Source organism: Pteropus alecto, unplaced genomic scaffold, assembly GCF_000325575.1.
Source record: "Pteropus alecto unplaced genomic scaffold, ASM32557v1 scaffold45, whole genome shotgun sequence".
Classification (NCBI taxonomy): Eukaryota; Metazoa; Chordata; class Mammalia; order Chiroptera; family Pteropodidae; genus Pteropus; species Pteropus alecto.
In genome coordinates, this window is record NW_006442491.1 from 3179404 (window position 1) to 3196123 (window position 16720).

General features: G+C 41.9%; 1 protein-coding gene across 1 annotated transcript in view; it reads right to left on the reverse strand.

Annotated features, from left to right (window-relative positions):
* SLC24A3 (solute carrier family 24 member 3) overlaps positions 1 to 16720 on the reverse strand; it is a 457276-nt gene that overhangs the window by 16337 nt on the left and 424219 nt on the right. The window contains exons 13-15 of the mRNA XM_006922003.2: positions 10363 to 10529; positions 7428 to 7542; positions 6250 to 6362 (exon numbers count right to left, since the gene is read on the reverse strand). Coding sequence (XP_006922065.2) covers positions 6250 to 6362; positions 7428 to 7542; positions 10363 to 10529 — 395 coding nt within the window. The remainder of the gene's footprint in view (positions 1 to 6249; positions 6363 to 7427; positions 7543 to 10362; positions 10530 to 16720) is intronic.

Here is a 16720-nt window from a genome sequence, read left to right on the forward strand (position 1 = left end):
TTTGGGGCATTTAAATAGCTAGCTGGCTTCTGAAAAAGCCAAAAGTATTAAGAAATGTCAAAATCTGTAAAACTGCATTCATTCCTTGCTGTCAAATGTCTGAACCTAATACCATGTGCAAAACAGCTGTCTCAGTGGTAATTATCCAATAATTATGACTGGAAAAGCTCATCTAGTCAAGATGGAAAAATTGTTTCAGAATTGTCAGCAGGTCCCTTGAGAAGGCAGGAGAGGCCATTAAACCCACACAGGGTTCTTAGTTCTGATATCAGAGATGAAGACAGATGTCATTGGAGTTACAGCCATGCCCCTGAGTGTCCTGGGAATGAAGCCTCTCTCCTGGGAAAAGCTGGAGGTGGAGAAGAGGGAAGACAAAAATGCATGTGGCAAATAAGCCCCTAAGTTTGCTTTTCCATGAACCTGGAACTATTTTTCCAAGTAACTCTGCATCTTGGCATGAGGTTATACAGTGATACCCCAAAATGTGGCTGGGCGTCGGGGGCTGATTACTAGAGGGCCCAGTGAGAGCCAGAGAGGGACTCAGGGACTGAATAAACAGGTAATCCTCAGGGAAGAATCCAGAACAGTTTCTCCATCCTTCAGTCGAAAACCCATTGCAGACACATCACATACCACGGCCTGGGGCAGCAAGGATTTTAGCTGCCACTGTGTTTGTGGGGCTTTTTAGAACAGGAATCTAGGGGCCAAGAGGTCTCTTCTCTTCCTGGTCTTTCTCTCTTTACATATAGTCGAAGAGCTCACTTCAGCTTTAATAAGCAGCCACTGTCCTTTCTAGCAAGACTCAAACTCAGGGACGGTTCCACCCCAGTGACGACCCTCATGCCCCTGTGTATGGCGGCTGTGGTGTCATGATTTCCTTTTGGCAATAATACCCTCCTTCCCATTTTGGTCTCTGGGGCTTGGAGAAAAAATCTCACGGTCTTCTCTCTGTATCTTTCTGGCTATGTGACTTAACTTCTCTGGGCTTTGGCTTCCTGATTTGCACAAGAACAGCAATGCAGTTGAGTGAAACCTGCGAGACCCATGCCTCTTTCACTATAGCCTGCCTCACCCCTGCTCGCCTCACCCCTGCTCACCTCACCCCTGCCCTCCTCACCCTTGCTCAGCATTCCGGCCACGCTGGTCTTCCTTCCACTCTTAGACACAGCCAACCTCAGGGTCTTTGCACTTGCAGTCTCCTCTTTCTAGAATGCTCCTCCACCCTCCACAAACCCACTCTTTGCCATTTACCACTTGGCACAGAAACTGCCTCCTTGTCCATTGAATCTAGAGTGACATGCAGCTCCTCCCACCCCCCACTCTCTATCACATCACCTGTGTCATTGTTTTCATAACACTTGTGTTCTCCAACGTACGTGTACTCCTGTATTTGTCACTCATGGGTGGTCTGTCTTTCCCGACCTCATGAACGCCCTATGAGGGAGGGTCTAGTCCACCTTGTTTATTCTGTATTTCTAGTGCCTCACCAAGTTCCTGGCACACAGTAGCTGCACAATAACCACTGGTTGAAGAAATAATCCTTGCTTTGTTTAGCTTCTGTCAGGATTAGATGAGACCATGTGTGCATGGTGTCCTTAGCATGCCTGGTGCATAGTAGGTACTCAGTGAATGTTAAGCTCTTCTTATTGCTGTTTTGTTTGTCCCCTGCTCTTTTCTCTGGTGAGCCTATTCCTTCATTCTGCTCTGCTCACAGACTTTCCTCCCCACGTGAGGTGATGCTGATGGGAAACAGGATCCATTCATCCATTCATCTATCCATCCAACAATTATTTGTTGAGCACATTCTAAGTACCAGGCACTGTGCTAGGCACAGAGAAAACAATAAATGCATAAGACCAACACTGTTTCTGCCCTCAGGGAGATCATCTCTCTGGGAGAGATTCAGACAAAGGGGCAAGGGAAAGCTTTGATGGGAGTTGCTGAAAAACACAGTGTGATAACTGACTCAAGCTTAAGAGATCACAGTTGATATCCAAGTTGACACCTAAAGAATGAGCTGGAGAAAGACAATGGGAGCCCCTGGTAGGGGCCCCTTTACACCCTCTGTGAGGTGATCTGGTTCCGAGGGCCATTTTCTTTGACCCTTGGCTTCCAGCAAAACCAAATAATACAGCTTTGTTGGGCCACATACTGGGCCATCAGTTTGGTCTAACATTACTAGGCAAAGTGGTAGTCTGGACAAGTCAATTAAAGTCCCAGAAAATTAAAGTCCACTTCTCTACATGCCAGCACCTTAACTGTTTTTTATAAAAAGTATTTCATTCTTAACTTTTTCTTGCTGACTCAGAATCACCACCACAAATATAAATTATTTAACTGGGATAAAATATGGTAAAGCACCCAGGGGCTACTTATATATGAGGAATTGCTCACCCCTACAACTGCAGAAATTAAATTTACTCTCTATTTAAATAAGTAAAATGTTCTGCTATGTTCAAGATGGTCACGAAGTACAGTGCAGATGGCAAAAGTGAAGTGGACAAGTCCTTACACTCAGATTCCAGAAGCATAGAGAAGATGTGGGAATATAACTGTCAGACTAGGTAGGATAGAGAAAGGGCCCACAGGACGTGGGGAAGAGATTGCATGATGTGCAGCATGAGGTTGCTTTGCGGCATGATGTAAAAGGATTAGAAAAGTTAGGCCTGTGGGCAGAACTTAAGGCGTTGTTCTGTTCATGGAATTTCCCCCCTTCGCTGAATGCCCTCTCAATCAAAGAGATGAAACTATTTGAGTAAGATTAGTAAAAAATAGCATTTTAAAGACTTCCGCTTAGGATCTTGGGGTGATTTTATTATTCTGTCAACCCCCCCCCGCCGGCCCCTCACCCCCATTCAGCTCACCTGTCTGTCTTTTCTGGCTTTTTGCCCATTTACATTTTAGATCTGACTCAGTTGGGATGAAAACTTTTCCCGATAGTGAAGGTAATCACTATTTAGGAAATACAGGATTCTAGAATATACAACTTTAATTGAAATATAATCATAACTTTCTAATAGTTCCTAAGTTGTAAACATTACTGAAAAAGAAGTTAACTAGAATTTTTCCTTTAGAATTGTTAAACTTCAATATGAAATCTCCTTTTCAACGAATGGTACTGAAATATGTGGATATCCACATGCAAAAGACTGAAGCTGGACCCTATCTCACATCATATATAAAATGAAATCTCCTTGAGTTCTCTGGGCTTCATGAACTGTTTATAGATTATATTATTGAATTTCTACTTTCAAAAGAGAGTCTTACATTGTATGCTTGTATCCCTGGAATAACATGAAGATCCCTCTAGCACTGGTTACAGCAACAGCAGCATTTGGATAACTTAATGTGACACATCTTTTTCTAGTCTTTCCAACCAAAAGTCTCCCCCAAAAGCACTCTCCTGTATGCCATGGTTGTTGATCATAAACGAGAAGAGGCCTTTTCTTCTGCATTTTCCCTTTCTCTTCAAGGATCACTTCAAGGCAATCACAGGATTAGATGTGCTCTTTGTATAATTCCAGCAGAATTACCAGAGTGACCCCATTATGTCATTTACAGATGGAAAACATGAATTTGGGCCAAACATCTAATAGGGCCTGAATTTCTGTCTTCATGATGTCACTGTCACTAGAGTTTGGGACCTGAAAATGGTATGTTTTCATGGCTGTGGGTGTTATTAATATGAAAATTTTATTTAATTTTTTGTTTTGTGAAGAGTGTTGGGAGAATGTCAGAGAGGCCGAAAGGAGGACAGATCATTAGGGGATTGCTGATGGCAGATAATGTGCCTATTCGAGTTGGAATTTCAGGCCTGATATCCATGTTTTGTCAGGAATATTTCAAAGCTGATTAGAGAAATTTGTTTACTTCCAGGATGAGCTCTGAGTTTTGTTTTTGAAAGTTTTTGATTTTACCTTCCACGATTGTACCGTGTAATCCTAGTAAAGAAAAAATAAACATACTGAATCTTAGGGACATTGGAGTGTTTTGGATCTCTTGCTCCTGCCTGTTCATCTCTCCCTGGAGAAAGTCAATGTGGTAAAAATCTGTTATTCATGGATTGACTTTCGAATTATTTAGAATGTAGTTTCTTTTCATCTTTTTGCTGCCTACTTTTTAGCCACCAGAGAAGACAAAAAGTAGTTGAGATTCACATAGGTCTGAATTTTACTTCTTCATGGCTTGGTAAGAGGTAGATGAGAAGGTGAAACAGACAGAGGAATAAACCAGGTGGATCGTTGATAAACTTGACAGATCCACACCTACTTCTGTGAGCTGGGTGAAGGGGCGAAGGAGTCAGGCAGAATCTGGGGTCCAGCGAAGGTGGGCTATAAAGATGGATCAAAAAGTGAAACGAGAGACCGACTTACATTTAGAAAAGCTAGAACACTTGGAGGAAGAGATGAGGCACTGAAGATCAAGTATGACCTCTGAGGAAATCTCTCAACCAATAGGTAACTTCACATGAACAAAAAACATATGGCCTTTCTGTATAGATTTCAATTTCATCAGGTCAGGGCCCAAGGCAGGCTGACCCAAGATGTCCCACAATGGCATACTGATTATTCTGAATTAAAGTTATTTAAGAATCTGTCTGTGCAAGCAGAAAACCCTTACACCCCTTCCCCTCTAGAAGCAGAGATAACTCTCCATGTGACAGGTGCCCTTCCTTCTCCTGAGGGCTGAGAGACAACCTCATCACAGAGTTAAAAGAATCCAGAGTCCAAAGCTTGTATAAACCAATGCTGTAACAGCTTTACTAATTAACTGCCCAAGCCCAAACCTTGCTTAGAGTCCTTCCTAATCAGCACTAACTTGCTTTGTCCTGTCAATTTCTCACAGATTCATTTTTTTCTTTGACTAAAATGTATAGAAAGGTGCCCGGTTTGATCATTTTTCTGAGTCTCATTTTATGACCTGTGTACACATATTAAATTATTTTTTCCTGTTAATCTAGTCTTGTGTCAATTTTATTATTTGTCACTAGTTCAGCCAGAAATACTAAAGAAGGGTATCTCCCTCCCTGACAATTTCAACCAGCTGGAAACAACCATTAGTTAAACAACTTTGAAGACAACTATCATTTGATAAAATGAGCTACAATATTTTCTGTATAATACACAATTATTTACAACATATAGATAGACTAAAATCATGCCCAGCAACACATATAGAGAAGCACCCAGCACTGGGTTGGGTGTAAAAACTTCAGAGACAAAGTATTATTTTCTTCCAGATACAGGAAGAAATCTATAATTGCAGTTTCTTCCTCAGTCTTCGGACAGTGTCTAGGGCAGAAGTGTCCACCAGCAAAGGGTGAACATTTGGCAAGTTGGGAAAGAGCACTGAAGTCTACCTGGCCCACCTGTGTCACCCAACTGCATAACCACTTAAAGTCATAATCAGCCTAACCTCAAGAGATAGCATGAAGGCCATCACAGGAGGGTCTGATACTACTAGATCCCTGGCAGAGAGGGCATCTTGTATTTTGTGTCTCTTCCTTCTTAAATAAAAATATTTTGTATGCAAAACGAATACACTAGAGCAGAGGTTGGCAAATAATGGCCCCTGGGCCAAGCCTGGCCCACCACCTTTTTTTACATAGCCTATGAGTTAAGAATGATTTTTGGGTGTCAAGTACATGGTGATGTAAGGAAATCCAACTTTGGGTGGTGAACACACAATGTGATATACATATGACATTATTGAATTGTTCACTTGAAATCTGTACAATTTTATTAACCAATATTACCCCAATAAATTGAATAAAATTTAAAAGTAATTCAATCCAAGGAAAAATGAATGGTTTTTACATTTTTAAGTGATAGAAAAGAAATGAAAAAATCATACAATATCATGACATGTGGAAATTATATGAAATTCAAATTTCAGTTTCTATTAATACAGTTCTATTTAAACAGCCACACTCATTCATTCTGTATCGTCTATAGTGGCTCAGGTCACAACAGCAGAGCTGAGTAGATGTGACAGAGAAAGTCTGGCCCACAAAGCCTAAGGTATTACTGGCCCTTTAGAGAAAAAGTTTTCCAACCCTGCTCCTGCATCCTGAAGGCGTCCATAAGCCCGACTTTGGGAGGACTTTGATGGGGAGAATTTGTTTCCCCCTCAATATTAGTATTTCCATACCTCTTTGCCTTTAGATAAAGTCACAGGGGCCAAGGCCACCAAACACAGAGTCCGTGTTGCCCCAAATTTAAAGAAAAGCCATGGAGCAAAACCACTTACGTAGGATCCATAATCCACAGCCAAGGTCTGCAGGGCCCAGGGAAGACCGAGGCCAATGAGGATGTCGAACACATTGCTCCCAATGGAGTTGGACACGGCCATGTCCCCCATGCCTGCAAGGACAAGAGGGCACTCGAGTGAGGGAGGTGATCCCAGGGGAGTGCAGGGGCCCCAAGCCTTTGGTCTGATAGCGAGAGACCAGTTGGCAGATCTGCATGCTTACATATTTGGTTCTCTCCCAACTCATCACTATAGAATGAAACCGATGGTAAAATACATAGTCAATACAAGAGAATATGTATTATCAATAGAACATAATAAAATACACATTCTTTGAACTGTTGACCTTCACTTCAAATATGATCACTCTTTTATAAAATGGCTCATGATCTCACCAACATTTTAGTATTATCTCCCACCTGTTCTATATTCAATTCTCCTTCTAAATAATTGAGCAATATTAAGAAAAATAATGTATTTAGTAGAACTCTGTGAAGATTTGTAGAGGATACTGTGCTAAGTGTTGTAGCTACACATTGTGTTTGCTGAAAACAAAGGCTCTCTAGCACAAATCAGGCATATATTTAGAGTGGGTGCTGGAAAAGTGCATGGACACCCAGGGGGAGACATCTGTAGAGGGTAAACTGTGAGCTTGATTTTGAAGGAGAGAGGGGTCTGCCACACGCTGAAGAGTGACCTCTGGCAACTGCCACCTTGAGGGGTACTGCAGCTGGGTAAACTTTAGGTTATGGGGTCTGTCCTCCCTAAGCCTCAGTTTCCTTATCCATAAAATGGGTGTATGATTGTCCCTAACTCACAGAGTTGTTGTTTAAGTTAAATGAGATTATATGCCTAAATTGCTTTGCCCTGTGTGTGGCACTCAGCAAAGGTTAGCTATCATTGTATTTATTACTTTTAATAATAGAAGGATGGTAATAAGACCACCAAAAGGGGATGTGGGTGCCACCTAGAAAATGTCTCCGCCTTTCTCAAGCACCTTCTGGCTTGTTTTCCTGATCTTCTGATGCCAAGGAGCCTATTTACTAATATGAAACTGAAGTTGCCCATTGCTCCCTCCAAGCCAGAATCTGATGTCCTGGTAATTGCCACACAGACCCCTTCACTCCCAAAGGAAGGCCTGCTTTCCTTTCCCATACCCATCGCACGGGAGACCCCACCTTGTCTAGCCACAATGAGGCTGGCCATGCAGTCGGGCACGCTGGTTCCTGCTGCCAGGAAGGTGATTCCCATGATGACGTCAGGAATTCCCAGTGTGTAACCAATGATTGTGACCTGGAAGAAGCAGGAAGAGGTGGTGAGCTGAGGGCTAACACTAGTCCTACCTGCCCAAGAAGGACCAAGAAGCAGAAAAGGCTGCAGTCTGGGCAGTCTCTTCAGGAAGCAACATCTGCTCTCTGTATCAGGACAGAGTGCAAAGAACTTCTAGTGCAGCAGACCGGGGCTGCAGGTCAGGGGACCACGTACAGTTATGGAGTTCATGTTTTCTAATCAATGATTGATTCCTTTTACTTGTTCTTTTCAGGTGAGGAAGGTGGCTTGAGAGAGCAAAAACAGAGTTTTTGGGAAAAGGCAATATTGGGACAGAATGTTTCTCAGGATGGTCCTGGGAAACCCAAATACATGGCTGCCATGCTGTGCTGGGAATTTGAGCTTCCAACTCCCAAGCTGCATTACGGGAATTTAAAGGATTGGAAGGGGGCTGGATTCACACTATCCAGTCTTGTAGTAAAAGCCACAAGTAGCAGATTCCTTTCCTTTCTCCCTTGAAGCTTGCTAACATCATCTTTGTCAACATCATCTTCTGTACCCTATTTCTTATATTTATTTAGTAGTTAGGCATTGTGCTCAGTGATATTCATGGGTGTTAACTTATTTACTTCTCATAACAACCCTATGGTGTAGGGGCTATTATTATTATCTCCATTCTTCAGATAAGGAAACAGGCATTGCCTAAGGCACACCTGCTAGTAATGGCAAGGGATATTCTGGCCTGGCAGGCAGGCTCACTTGCCTCTGTCTACAACCAAGGGGTTCAGGCAGAGGGTGGAAACAGGTGATACCTAGACAGTGCTTCCATTATGTAAATAAGCCCATTCTTGCCCCTGAATTTGCAGATGGGAAAAATGAGAGGAAGGCAGCTGGTGAGACATCATGAGTGGGGGCGCAAAAGAGAGGTGAGTGGGAAAGAGACCGAGTCCCTGTACATTGGCCTAAGGAAAGGATAACTTGCACGACCTGAGATGAACTGGTCATTTTAGGATGCCACTTGACCTTCTTGCTTTTTATAAAGTTACAAGAAATGCAAACCACATGTTGTAAGTAGTGCAATCCCCTCACAGTTCCTCTCAGGTCAGCAACTGAATGGGACTACTAAACATGACATTCTGACTTCCACCAAAGGTCACAGTTGCTCCTTCCCCACTCAAAGGTTTTGGGGAGTTAGTGAGATCCATTGAGATGCCTGGCTCATCCCCTTTCAAACTAGAATGAATGCACCTTATATCCGTTCAGCGCTGAACTGAACTTGGGGTGGCCCCGGGGATCTCTGCCTTCTGCTCTCCAGGGAGGAAAGTGAGTTGCAGATACACACTAATTTTCTGTTTGTTGTTCTGAGGAGGCTTTTGAGAAATGGAGCTACAAGAATCCTGGCCAAACCTTGTTTTCCTTTCTAACCCTCAGCTGGGTCCCTGCAGGAATCCGGTTTGGCTGGCTGGGGCTTGGCCTGGAAAGGAGCTGCTGTTTTGATGCTTGTGGTTGAGTCTGGAGTTTTGGGGAACCAATTCCCCAGTTGGCTGTGCCAGGCCTTGTGCTTCCCTTGTTTTCTCCCCACTCCTGCCATTTCTCAGAACTTTTTAGAACCTCCATCAGAGCAGAAGGAGGCACACAGAAGGAGGGTAAACCTCAGATCAGTGGGTGAGTTTGCCTAGTTGTGGACTTGAGAGAAAACTATCAAGCACCTGGAGGTCAAGGACACCAATGCTAGTTCCCAAACCTGGAACAGAGACAAAACCCAGTGAATATGTCAAATAAAAATGTTAATGAATACAGAATAAGGGAGAAACCCATGGCTATAAGATTTGGATTGCAAAAATAATTATCTGTTGCTTGGTGATGTTGAAAGCAAGAGATAATTGTGAATTAATTGTGTCAAGTTTACAGATTTGTTATTACCTCGAGAATAATCTTTTCAGAATCTTTTTTTAGCTCTTGAGTTTAATTTCCCTGAATTTACATATCGCATTTCTGTCTAACACTCAAGCAAGATTAATTTAGATTTACATAATTTTGTCATGGCTTTTAATTTCTGCCCAACTCCAGTTCTAATGAATTAGGTTTACTCCACAGTTAAAAGGTACAGTCATACACGAGCAGTGCATTCTGGATAGCTGCATTTCCTAAAACGGTGTTGGGCACGAAGCTCTTCTGGCTCTACAATCAAGGCCAATCCCTGAATCATTATTTTAGCTTCAGAAGGGACCCTTGACCTGGTTGAAGAAACTGAGACTGAGATAGGGAAAGTGACTCTGATAGATGGAATTATCACTCCCAATTCCTCACACTTCCTCTGTGCCCTTTGCCTGGTGACTCTGTTGTTTTTCCCATTGGAGCAAGTAGAGTATATTTCTCTCACTACACTGATGTCATTAGTGGCTGATAGAATGAATGTAGGTAGAAGTCACAGCTAAGGCCCTAGGAGGAACCTTGTGTTTCCATTTGCCCTTATGCATTACAATGATCCACCATGAGAAGATCATTCTCCAGGCAGCCACTGGTCCCAGAAAATGGGCAAACACATGAAGTAGACACAAACCCTACCTGCCGCCTGAATCGAATGTAACCGTGCTGTGGCCCAAAGCAGAACTGCTCAGCCAGTGCCTGCTGAGATTAGTCCAACCACAGTCAACCTGCAGACATGTGAGCAGGAGAGTAAATGCTTGTGAGTTTAGGAGTTGTTTGTTATGCAGCTTATTGCTGCAATAGCTGACTGATACAGTTTCTGGGCCGAAACCCCAACCCATATCCCCCGCTGGTTGAGTGTATTTTTCCTCTCCACAGAGATCCAGCACTGCTGCGGAGTCCTCATGCACTTACCATCCACACCATCATGTAGGAGAAGGCTGCGATCCACAACGTGGAGGAAGCAAATGTCACCATGAACCACTTTTCCCAGCGGGGCTTGTTGCAGTTGGGTACAGTGAAGTATAAGACAAAACTCAGAGGCCAGGTGAACGCCCATTTCACTGTTTCCAGTTTGCCAGCTAGTAAAATAAAAAAGGAAAAAGAAAAAAAAAAAAAAAAAAAAAAAATCAGCTTCATTTCTCTATTCTACCAGCCCTCTGAACTGCTTTCCCCAGACATTTACATCTTAACTGATGGCCTGAGAAATAAACTTATATGTTGCTCTTTTCCTGAAAGACTCAAATGGTGTTCCACCACCAACAAAACCGGCCATACAAAACCAAGCAGAATAAAAAAAGTTATCCTCTGCCCACCTGCTAGTTAGGCCTCTAGAATGACAGGATGAATCACTTCCGTGTAATATAAGGCCTGAGTGATGACTTGGCAAATGGATCCAGGTGGGAAATGATTAGAAAAATTCTCAGGACACAAAGGGGTGGGATGGAGGAAGTGTCTGTGTGTGGGGTTGTGGTGGTGGGGGAGGGAGCTAGGAAGACCACCAGTCTGCCTCTGCTACATTCTCCACGTGGATAGGTCACTACAGCTTTCCAGATTATAAGGCGTCAGTGGTCACAGCGCCGTCTAGTGGAATTGCTCAGCACCGTCGACCAACGTGCTGAAATTCTGAAAGATGATTTGAAAGCTCTCAAGGTTGTCAAAACACTGCTTGAGTGTTTGTATCCCAAGCTGATATAGATTTGCAAACTAATAATTGTTTTCTGGTTCTCTAACTACCTGCTGCCATGGATAAGATGGTGGATCTGTCAGTGATGACTTGACCCTACCATCTCTGTGTCGCCTGAGTGCTATGATTCAGAGACACCCATAAATGCTCATTTTGGTGACTATACGATTATGAGTTCTTTGTTGCCTCAGATATGAACAACATATTAGTTTCATTTGGCTTTTATTATCATCCTGCTTAAGTGTTAACTCACCTCTGGAAAGATATGTGCATATGCAAAGTTATTCCCTTCTTCAATCAAGATCTCCACCTTTCAGTAAGTTCCCCATGCCTCTGTCTCGTCACCCTCCCACCGCTACCACCGTAGATTAAATTTTTCTGTCTCCAACTTCAAATAAATGAAATAATATAGTATGTTTTTAAGTCTTCCTTCTTTTATTCAACATAATTTTTTTTTGTGATTCATTCATGTGTAATTCATTTATTTTGTTTTGGAGTGCACCATCCTGTGAACATGCCAGTTTGTTTATCTATTCTCCTGTAGATAGGAATTTGGGTTGTTGCCAGTTTTCGGGTATCATTACAATTCTTGTACAAGTCTTTTTGTGACATGTTTTCATTTCTTTTGGGCAAAGACCCAGGAGTAGAAGTGCTGAGTCACAGGCTGGGTGTTTATTTAACTTTTAAGAAACTGCCAGTTTTTTAAAATGATTGCACCATTTTATATTCCCATCAGAGTTAAGAAGGTATTTTTTAAATTACATTTTGAATAGTGATTAATGAAATGTTTAACAAATTCATTTCACAAGTTTATACCAGTATCCAGCACTTATTTCATTATATCTCTTACCAGTTTCTGAATAGTTGCCTAAAACTGCAGAGTAAAGTTACACATTACTTTGGGCTCCCTGGTCTTCCTTAGATGGCAATGCAGGGTGGTCACTAGGGGGAGAGTGGGGCTTGTTTATCAGACAGTGCTGGGCCAGTGCCTGCTATCTGAGTTGAGTGGTTTATTTACTTAAATTCCCTAAGCCTCAGTTTCCTTATCTGTAAAATGTGGACACAGCAACATTAAGCTCACAGAGTAGTTGGGAGAAATATATGAAATATTAGGATGGGGATGGAACAGCATAGGTTTGCAAGTTGGTGGAGTCAGAATACTCAGAATCACTCTTGACCCTCCCCATTCTTTCATCTCCCACATACCAACCCTGACAACCTGCCCAGGGCACTCTCAATGCATGTGCAGATACCCTCTCCCTGGCCTAGGTCCTCCATCCATTACCTAGCTGAAGACCTGGCTTCTTAAGGGGACTCACTGCTCCTACATTTGCTATACCTCCATCTGTTCTCCACCAGGAGCCAGAGGGAGAGTCTCAAAAAGCAAACTGTTCTAGAACCTTCTACTGGCTTCTACTACCTTCAGAGTAAAACCATATCTCTGCACCATGGCCATAAAGGCCCTAACTGATTTGGCTCCTGTCTACCACTCTCTCTACTTATGCACTCCCTTGCCTCAGCCTTCTTTCTGTCCTCAGACACTCTAAGACTCTTTCTGCCTCAGGGCCTTTGCACTTGCAGTTCTGTCTGCCTGTATCTTCCCATGGCTGAATAGACCCTGTCATGCAGGTCACCTCACAGCTCAAATGTCACCTGACCCCTCAGATCACCCAATCTAAATAAGACCTCCCACCTACCTCACTCCTTTCTTTCCCATCATCTACATTTCTTGTGACATGTTTTCATTTCTTTTGGGCAAAGACCCAGGAGTAGAAGTGCTGAGTCACAGGCTGGGTGTTTATTTAACTTTTAAGAAACTGCCAGTTTTTTAAAATGATTGCACCATTTTATATTCCCATCAGAGTTAAGAAGGTATTTTTTAAATTACATTTTGAATAGTGATTAATGAAATGTTTAACAAATTCATTTCACAAGTTTATACCAGTATCCAGCACTTATTTCATTATATCTCTTACCAGTTTCTGAATAGTTGCCTAAAACTGCAGAGTAAAGTTACACATTACTTTGGGCTCCCTGGTCTTCCTTAGATGGCAATGCAGGGTGGTCACTAGGGGGAGAGTGGGGCTTGTTTATCAGACAGTGCTGGGCCAGTGCCTGCTATCTGAGTTGAGTGGTTTATTTACTTAAATTCCCTAAGCCTCAGTTTCCTTATCTGTAAAATGTGGACACAGCAACATTAAGCTCACAGAGTAGTTGGGAGAAATATATGAAATATTAGGATGGGGATGGAACAGCATAGGTTTGCAAGTTGGTGGAGTCAGAATACTCAGAATCACTCTTGACCCTCCCCATTCTTTCATCTCCCACATACCAACCCTGGCAACCTGCCCAGGGCACTCTCAATGCATGTGCAGATACCCTCTCCCTGGCCTAGGTCCTCCATCCATTACCTAGCTGAAGACCTGGCTTCTTAAGGGGACTCACTGCTCCTACATTTGCTATACCTCCATCTGTTCTCCACCAGGAGCCAGAGGGAGAGTCTCAAAAAGCAAACTGTTCTAGAACCTTCTACTGGCTTCTACTACCTTCAGAGTAAAACCATATCTCTGCACCATGGCCATAAAGGCCCTAACTGATTTGGCTCCCGTCTACCACTCTCTCTACTTATGCACTCCCTTGCCTCAGCCTTCTTTCTGTCCTCAGACACTCTAAGACTCTTTCTGCCTCAGGGCCTTTGCACTTGCAGTTCCGTCTGCCTGTATCTTCCCATGGCTGAATAGACCCTGTCATGCAGGTCACCTCACAGCTCAAATGTCACCTGGCCCCTCAGATCACCCAATCTAAATAAGACTTCCCACCTACCTCACTCCTTTCTTTCCCATCATCTACATTTATTTGCTTCATAGCAAATGTTTTCTGTCTAAAATTATCAGATTTGTTTCCTTACTAATTTTCAGTTGCCTCCAAGCTAGAATATAACCTCTATAAGAATGAGTATTTTTTCTAGTTCATTCACCATTCTGTTTTAAATACCACAAATAGCTCAGGACATATATCACATGCTCACTTGCTGTATATTAATAACATTAACAGAAATAACATTACTGTGACCAATTTAATCAAATGGACAAAAGGACATAATTTGTTTTTTTTTAGAGTCTAAAGGTATCCCATTTACAAGTGCAGAATAAAGCAAAAAGTCAAATTATTAAGAAAGAAGAAGTCTGTCTTTTCCTATTAGCAGCTATGCATCTTGCTAGATTTAAGGTTTGGAGATGGTAAAGTGAGTGATACAAACAGTGAGACTGTGTTTAGCTGGATTACAAAGTGAGAAGACTGTCTGAGAGTTGATTTGTGAGAGGTTAACAAATAAATGTTACAGAATCCAGAATAGGGCCAGATCTTTGGATCCCAAATGTATCCTGTAATTCTGCACATTTCTAAATCCTGCCACATGGTAGTAAGTCACTTATTCATCTGGGGCTCTCGGCATCCCTTCACTGGCAATCCAGTCTTCCAGATGCCCTTACAGCAAGAGAGAGAGAGACAGACTTGGTTTGGTTTAAGATATGCACCCAACCAAAGTTACAGAGAAACACATGAATGAGAGAGAAATGACTTCAATTTGACTATTTGTCATTTTTCAGAAAATAAAGAAGACCGACGAAGTCAGATCTTATGACTGCAAGAGCTTAGAAAATATTAATTAGGTAAAGTTGCAAACAGCATTAGTTAGCACCAATGAGTTTTGAGTTTTTGTGTCAGTTGAAAAAATTCTAACTTCACATTGAGAGGACATTATATCTTGAAAACAGTTTTCACTGTCATTAAAAATGATACAGATGCTTTCTTTGAGTTACAGTTCCATTGTAACACCAATGAAGTAGAAATTCAATGAGTATCATCTGGAATATGCCTTTAAATGTAATACAACAAATATAACTCCTTGAACAAACCAAGTGATGCAGAAATTCAATTATTCAATAATTTTCTTCAATTATTTTGAGGAGCAGGAGTATTCAGATAAGAATCATTCACATTTCATCTAGTCTAAATTTCCATTTTTGAACAAAGGGGGTAAAAATCGTTTGCTTTTCCTCTTTGAGTCAACAGTATTTCTGGACATTTTCCCATCTTTTGTTCCATCGCCATTGCCATGTGGTCTAAATAGAGTCCCCTGGAGATAGGTTTATTCATTAATTTGACAAATATTCACTGAATGCCCACTATGCCCCTAAGTGCCAGCACTGCCCCAGGTGCTGAGGATACAGCAGCAAGTTAAGAAAACAAAACTCCCTGCACGTGAACCTGATGTATCACCCACCGATGATGTGATTTCTCGAAAGTCATCCAGCAAATGCGAGATGAAGCAGGAGATGTGAGCCAGGGACTCTGAGCACAGAGTATCCTTTAGAGTATGACTGGCTTTAAAAAGCAAAAGACATTCCCAAGTCACATTCCTTATCAAGCTTTTAGGAAGCTTAATTCTATTGGATAAAGTCATTGCTCAGTATTTTAAACCTAGAACTAAATATATAAATTTGTTCTAGTTATATAGGCAATAAAAATGTACATTATTTTAAAATGGAAAATACAGAGAAAAGAAAAAATAATTCCATCTAGGATAAATATACTTATATTTTGGTGTCTTTATTTTCAGTCTTTTTTCTATGGAAGTGTGTTGACCTACATACACATGTAAATGTTTTTCTTTCTGTCAGTCAACAGGATGGCTTTCTTTACACAAGAGATAAGAATATATGCACAATTTATAAAGATGTATACATATATATGTATACTATGCTTGGTGAATATAAAATATATGTAAGTAACCTATACATATATAATATGCGCATATAAACACAAGTATGTTAATATATGTGTATATGCCACATAATATATGATGTATTAAATACGTATAAAGTATGTATAAAAATATATATATTAATAGGCAATAAAGTAAATATATAGTATATAAACATGTTATATGAATCGATTATATCAATCGTACATGTGTACACAGTATATATATGCACACCTATGTTCATGTATGTACAGATATAGATGTAAATATATATTATTATATTTACATACTCCCACATACTTATTTGTTAATTATGTCAGCTATAGTCAAATCCCGGAATGAAGAAAGACCTGACGCTGGGTGTTAGAAACACAGGGAGCCCAGGCGATTGCAGGATTAACACGAGAGGGAAAAATGTCTTGATAGTGTGGACAGATCTTCTTCAGGACAAAAGAATTAATTAAGGGTTAGAGGGAACCTATGCAGGGCTCAAGGGACTAAGTCCTCCCTGCTCCTCGAGTGCCCTCTGCTGGCCTGGGGCGCCCTCCAGCCTGCTCCCCGCGGCTAGGAGGCCTGCATGCCCGAGGGAGGACTCGGCGGGACCTTCAGCCCCGCTCCGCCCTGCTCTGCCCCCGAAGCGGAAGATTCTGAGTCCTGGAAAGGTGTTTCTCAGCAGCTGGTGGAGGAAAACAGAGGGTCAAAATTGGACAAGTCCATCTCCATTTCAGAGGCGAAACCTGGTTCGGAATTAGGCTCCCCTAAGTCTTCGAAGAACCATGAAGATCGCTGGTTCGACACCAGACCTTGAGCCCCTCGCCACT